The 6,289-nt window shown below is 61.0% G+C and overlaps 1 protein-coding gene across 1 annotated transcript in view; it reads left to right on the top strand.

The window, feature by feature from the left end:
- Positions 1-694: 694 nt before the first annotated feature.
- The window catches only part of CHADL (chondroadherin like), a 10,435-nt gene continuing 4,840 nt past the window's right edge, over positions 695-6,289 (top strand). Inside the window, 4 exon segments of the mRNA XM_070599532.1 lie at positions 695-822; positions 2,392-2,560; positions 3,095-4,789; positions 5,345-5,511. Of these exon segments, the coding sequence (XP_070455633.1) occupies positions 815-822; positions 2,392-2,560; positions 3,095-4,789; positions 5,345-5,511 (2,039 nt within the window). The 5' untranslated portion in view covers positions 695-814.

Below are 6,289 nucleotides of genomic sequence, written 5' to 3'. Positions count from 1 at the left end.
CCCAGGATCCAAACTAGCAAAATCCTGGGCTGCCGAAGCAGAGTGTCCGAACTTAACCACTCGGCCATGGGGCCAGCCCCCTGGATATTCTTTGCAACACTGTTTGTAGTAACAAAAAATTGGAGGCAACAGAGATTACTGGATAAGTAAAATCGACGCATTCCTGCAGTGGAATACTATACAACAGTCAAAACGAATGCATATGACTGAGGATCAGCTTGGATGACCCCCAATAATCTGAAGTTGAGTGACAAAAACAAAATTGCAGGCTATTGTATGTACAGTGTTAAATGTATGTAGATGTTCAATGTATGTGAATGTGTAATAAGCTCAAAGAGAACAGAGGTAATGGTTCTGGAGCGCCTGCTGGGTGTCGGGTGCCCACCTGAACCCCCAGGGCAACCCTATGGGCTAGTTACTAATACTGTTTTTTCTCAGAGTAGGAAACTGAGCCTTGGTGAGGTGCAGCCCAGCCAGGAGAGAGCCCTGGTCTGGGACCCACTGGGCAGCCCATCATGCCCCTCCCTGCCGGGCTGGCCCAAGGACTGGCTGCCCAGGGACTGGCTGCTCCCAGGCCTGGGCCATGATCCTGAGCTGGCGCCAGGCAGGAGGCCCTGTAACTCCAGCGCTGCTTCCGCCCCTGCCCGCCCCTCCTTCACCTCAGCCTGGCCTGGTCTGCCCACAATGCCTCCCATTCAGCGCTGTCCCCGCTGCCAGGCCTGTGGGCGGGGAGGGGGGCTGCATCCAGACAGGGACCGTCGCCGGCCTTTTCCTTGTGTGGCGCCTCCAGGCTGGACTGGCGGTGTGAGGTGGCATGGAGGGGTGAGTCTTTGGGTCCTAGGGGTACAAGGGGGCTTAGAGAGGCTCAGTGGCCACAGGCAAGCCCCTGTCCCTCTCTGGGCCTCTGAGGGGCTGGAGGATGGGGGCTCTGGGATCTGCCTCGGCAGAGATCCTCTGAGGGTCTCTCCAAAGTGGCTTCTGAGAAGGCAGCCTATGGGAGTGCGCCCGCTCCTGTGGGCTAGTCCTTCGGGGGCTTGTCTGAGAGCTCAGCAGCCCTCTGGGCCCTGGATGCTCGTGCCCCAGGATCTGTCCCCATGGGCCCCTCCATGGCCCGTGCTGAACCTCCAGCCTCACCACAGACTCTGGAGGATGCCACCAGCCCCAAGGCTGGGGCTGGACCATAGAACCCCAAGGAGACTGATAAACATGGTGACAACCCAGTGAGTGGAAATGGAGGAGGCATGGGGGGTGGCCCAGCGCAGGGATTAGGAAAGGCTGCTCAGAGGCCGTTACTTGAGCTGAGACTGAAAGAAGATCTGGGTGACTTAAGTGTCCCAGGCAGTGAGGAAGGTGCCTAGGGTGGGAGAGCCGAGGGCTGGCACTAAAGACTTTGAGCAGATGCCGGTGGAGAATCAGGAGTCAGGACTTGCCACCAAAGGCAGTGGGGAGGGGTTTCAGCTGGGGGTGTCAGGGCCCATCTGTATTTTGGAAAGCTCCCTTTGGTTGCTGGTAGTGAGTGGAGCATTGGGGAGCCAAAGAGAACCACCGAGACAGTAGTTGTCCCTAAGAAGCAAGAGGCAGTGGCTGCAGTTGCGAGATGAAGGGGTCCAGGTGGGTAATGGATGGATGGATAAAGGGCGGGGGTGGAGGGAGCTGTTGACAGGTGGGTGCACAGACAGGTAAGTAGATAGACCTTGCCCAAACCACAGCCCCAAACCCGTCCCCTCAGTTCCCCCCATCCCAGTCTAGACCAGCTGGGTGGCACTGAGACGGAGGAGGACAAGGGAATGAACAGGAGAGGAGAGGCCTTGGCTGCCTGCTCACTGTCAGCGTGGCTCTGACGTTGGGCTCCTCAAGGCTCTCAGAGCCCACAAGACGTGGTCCCCTGAGGCCTGCCTTGCAACCCGGGCTGGGCCTGGGTCCCCCCTCCGGCAGCCAGGCTGTCTTTTTGAGGTGGATGACAGTATACTCCCTGCCACTGTGGAGCTGGCGCCACATCTGCCTGAGGACTGGCTGCCACTCCTTCTACCACCAACCTCACACTGGGAGGTCCAGGCCTCCCCCTGCACCAGGGAGCCTCACCACGGCCTGGGCCCCGGAGCCCTCCTTGCCTTCGTCAAGGCCTCACAGAGCAGCTGGGCAGAGACCGTCAAAGGGACTCGCCAGATCGCCTTTCTGAGCCTCAGTTTCTCCCAGTGTGAAACAGGGCCAACAATAGAACCTCTGCAGCCCGGGGTTTGTGAGCACAGAGCAACGACACCCTCTCCGTGGCCAAAGGAGGGAGATGAAGATGTCTGAGGGGCTCTGGGAACAGGAACAGGGCTCAGTGAGTGGACAGCGTGGGCTCCTTGCCCCTGTGAACGCCTGCCTGACCCTCCCTTCTTCTCCCAGGTCCCAGGGCCTCTCCTTGGTGCTGCTGCTTCCTCTGCTGCTGCTGCTGGGCCCAACTTGGCAGGCCACTGGCCAGCGCTGCCCATGGACCTGCGTGTGTGACAACTCCAGGCGGCATGTTGCCTGCCGGCACCAGAACCTCACCGAGGTGCCGAACGCCATCCCCGAGGTCAGCAGGGAAGGGCTCCAGGGGGAGGACATCAGGAGGAGGAGCCTGGGCTGGCGCCAGTGGACCTGCCACTGCCTGGTGGGAGACCTTGGCAAGTCCCTTTTCCTCTCTGCGCCTCAGCCTTCACATCTGTAAAATGGGAATGATAACAACCACCAACAGGGAGACAATCTATTTAAAATGCTGTGTGATTGGAATAAATAGGTGAACTATAGATAAATATTGAATTAATTACAGACCCTGTGGCAGAGAACTAGGGATATACTGGGATAAGATATGGTCTCTGCTCCATGGAGTCAAGAGCTAGTGGGGAAGAGAGAAGGTAAATGGGCAGTGACAATTCAACATGAAAAGTGCCAGAGTGTGGGATGCCCCGGTGGCTGAGGAGAAAGGCTTCCTGGAGGATGTGTCAGGGAGCAGGATGAAGAGAATGAGTGAAAGGTGAGGGAACAGTACGTGCAAAGGCCAGGGTTAGCAAGGGGCACAGGCTGTAGTCCTTGCGCTGCTCAGCCTCCCTCACCTCTCCCTGCTCAGCTGACCCAGCGGCTGGACCTCCAGGGCAACATGCTGAAGGTGATCCCTCCAGCTGCCTTCCAGGACCTGCCTTATCTGACACATCTGGACCTGCGGCACTGCCAGGTAGAGCTGGTGGCTGAGGGTGCCTTCCGTGGCCTGGGCCGCCTGCTCCTTCTCAACCTGGCTTCCAATCGCCTGACTGCGCTGCCCCAGGAGGCGCTGGATGGGCTGGGCTCGCTGCGGCGGCTGGAGCTGGAGGGGAACATGCTGGAGGAGCTTCGGCCAGGGACGTTCGGGGCACTGGGTGCACTGGCCACACTGAACCTGGCACGCAACGCCCTTGTCTACCTGCCTGCCATGGCCTTCCAGGGGCTGCTGCGCACCCGCTGGCTGCAGCTGTCCCACAACGCGCTCAGCGTGCTGGCCCCTGAGGCCCTGGCTGGCCTGCCGGCCCTGCGCCGGCTCAGCCTGCACCACAACGAGCTGCAGGCCCTGCCCGGGCTGGCCTTGTCTCAGGCCCAAGGCCTGGTCCATCTTGAGCTGGGCCACAATCCATTCACCTACATGGGGGAGGAGGACGGGCTGGCACTGCCCAGCCTGCGGGAGCTGATGCTGGACCACGGGGCCCTGCAGGCTCTGGACCCCAGGGCCTTTGCCCACTGTCCACATCTGCACACTCTGGACCTCCGTGGGAACCAGCTGGACACCCTGCTGCCACTTCAGGTTCCGGGGCAGCTGCGCCGGCTGTGGCTGCAGGGGAACCCGCTGTGGTGTGGATGCCAGGCCCGGCCACTGCTCGAGTGGTTGGCACGGGCACGCGTGCGCTCGGATGGTGCATGCAGGGGGCCGCGGCGCTTGCGAGGTGAGGCTCTGGATGCCCTGCGGCCCTTGGACCTGCGCTGTCCTGGAGATGGAGCAGAGGAAGAGGAAGAGGAGCTGGCTGCCCTGCGGCCCCGCAGCCCTCCCAGCACCCCCAAGGAGGAGGATGGGGCGGCCAAGCCCTGCCCGCACGTCTGCGTGTGCGCCTCTGAGTCCCGGCACAGCGGCTGTGAGGGCCAAGGCCTGCAGGCTGTACCCCGTGGCTTCCCCAACGACACCCAGCTCCTGGACCTGAGGCAGAACCACTTCTCTTTGGTGCCCCGCGCGGCCTTCCCAGGCCTGGGCCTCCTGGTGTCGCTGCACCTGCAGCACTGCGGTATCACGGAGCTGGAGGCGGGCGCCCTGGCAGGGCTGGGCAGCCTGATGTACCTCTACCTCTCTGACAACCAGCTGTCAGGTCTCAGCGCTGCCGCCCTCGAAGGGGCCCCTCGCCTGGGCTACCTGTATCTCGAGCGCAACCGCTTCCTGCAGGTTCCAGGGGCCGCCCTGCATGCCCTGCCCAGCCTCTTCTCCCTGCACCTGCAGGACAATGCTGTGGATCGCCTGGCCCCTGGGGACCTGGCAGGTGTGCGGGCCTTGCGCTGGCTCTATCTGAGTGGGAACCGCATCACCCAAGTGTCCCCTGGGGCCCTGGGCCCAGCTCGGGAGCTGGAGAAGCTGCACCTTGACAGGAACCAGCTGCGAGAGGTGCCCACTGAGGCCCTGGAGGGGCTGCCTGCCCTCCTGGAGCTGCAGCTCTCGGGGAACCTGCTCAGGACCCTGAGCCATGAGGCCTTTCGGCCCGTGGGCCGGTCCCTGCAGCACCTCTTCCTGAACAGCAGTGGCCTGGAGCAGGTGGGCACAGGGGCTGTGGGGGTGGGGAGGGCAGCACGAGGGCCCACACAGCATGCATTCACTCAGCAAACACTGCCGCCCCCATAGTGCCAGGCCCGAGGCTGGGCTTGAGGACCCTGAGATAAGCCAGACACTATGCCCACCCCCAGGGAGCTCAGGTGTGGGCGACAGACCAGCAGAATCCTATGCCACGTGGACAGGCCTGCCAGGGAGGGCGCTGCCGGGGCATGGAGGAGGGAGGAACGTGGGTCCATGGGGTTACCTACAGTTGTACACTTTGAGGGCAGGGCTGGAGCCCCCAACAGGCTTTGCCATTATGGAGAGGTGCTTCAGGCATAGCAGAAAGAACCATGAACTGGGGGTTTGGGGGACTTGCAAAGGGCAGTGCTTTAGCATCAGACCAACCTGGGTTTCTACACCAGCACTGCCCTTCCTGCCTGGGCCACCTTGGGCTCTCTACTTCCCTTCTGCAGGGGGTGCACAGGGCTCCCTCCAGGCCTGGGGGAGGGGCGGGCCTGGCAGTGGCTTATCCCAGGGCCTGGCACCTCCTTGCAGATTTCTCCCGGGGCCTTCTCGGGCCTGGGACCCCAGCTCCAGAGCCTATACTTGCAGAAGAACCAGCTGCAGGCTCTGCCGGCCCTACCCGGTCTCAGCCAGCTGGAGCTCATCGACCTCAGTGGCAATCCCTTCCGCTGCGACTGCCAGCTGCTCCCACTTCACAGGTGAGCACCCCCACCTGGAGCCCCAGCCAGGGACCCACCAGCTGGTCTCATCAAGCCCCCAGCATCTCCCCAGGGCACCATGTCTGTGCCAGCTGAGCAGCTTTTAGGGGAGGGTCCTGACAGGGCTGGCCACCCTTCCAGGGGGAGCCAAATGTGCATGGGGCTTGGGGTGGACTTCTCTGAGCTTCCGTTCCTTCATCCATAGGGTGGAAGTGAAATCCGCCCAGCCTGGTGGGGTGGGACCTGATATATACATGTGGGCACTTTGCATAGTTACATAAGAAAGCAACAAGAATCCTGGAGTCTGCAGATCTGGGCTTAAATCTGGCTCTGTGACTAACTCTGTGCCAGTCCCTCATCTGTCGAGGGGATGACAGTGTTTGCATGCACCCCGTAGTGGTGGTTTGTAAGAATTACATTAAATTTGTTGGCATGCATATGTTGGTTGGAACGGTGTCTGGGTTGTCAGCCCTCTGTAACTGTTCATTACTATTACTATTCCCCCCTTTTTTTTTTTGAGGAAGATTAGCCCTGAGCTAACTGCTGCCAGCCCTCCTCTTTTTGCTGAGGAAGACTGGCCCTGAGCTAAGACCAGTGCCCATCTTCCTCTACTTTCTATGTGGGACGCCTACCACAGTATGGCTGGTCAAGTGGTGCCATGTCTGCACCCAGGATCTGAACCGGCGAACCCCGGGCCCCCGAAGCGGAACGTGTGCACTTAACCCCTGCGCCACCGGGCCGGCCCTACTATCCCCTTTTTACAGAGAAGGGATCTGAG

This window comes from Equus przewalskii, chromosome 29, assembly GCF_037783145.1.
Source record: "Equus przewalskii isolate Varuska chromosome 29, EquPr2, whole genome shotgun sequence".
Classification (NCBI taxonomy): domain Eukaryota; kingdom Metazoa; phylum Chordata; class Mammalia; order Perissodactyla; family Equidae; genus Equus; species Equus przewalskii.
The sequence above is the reverse complement of the archived record's forward strand: the minus strand, read 5'-3'. Positions and strand labels throughout refer to the sequence as shown.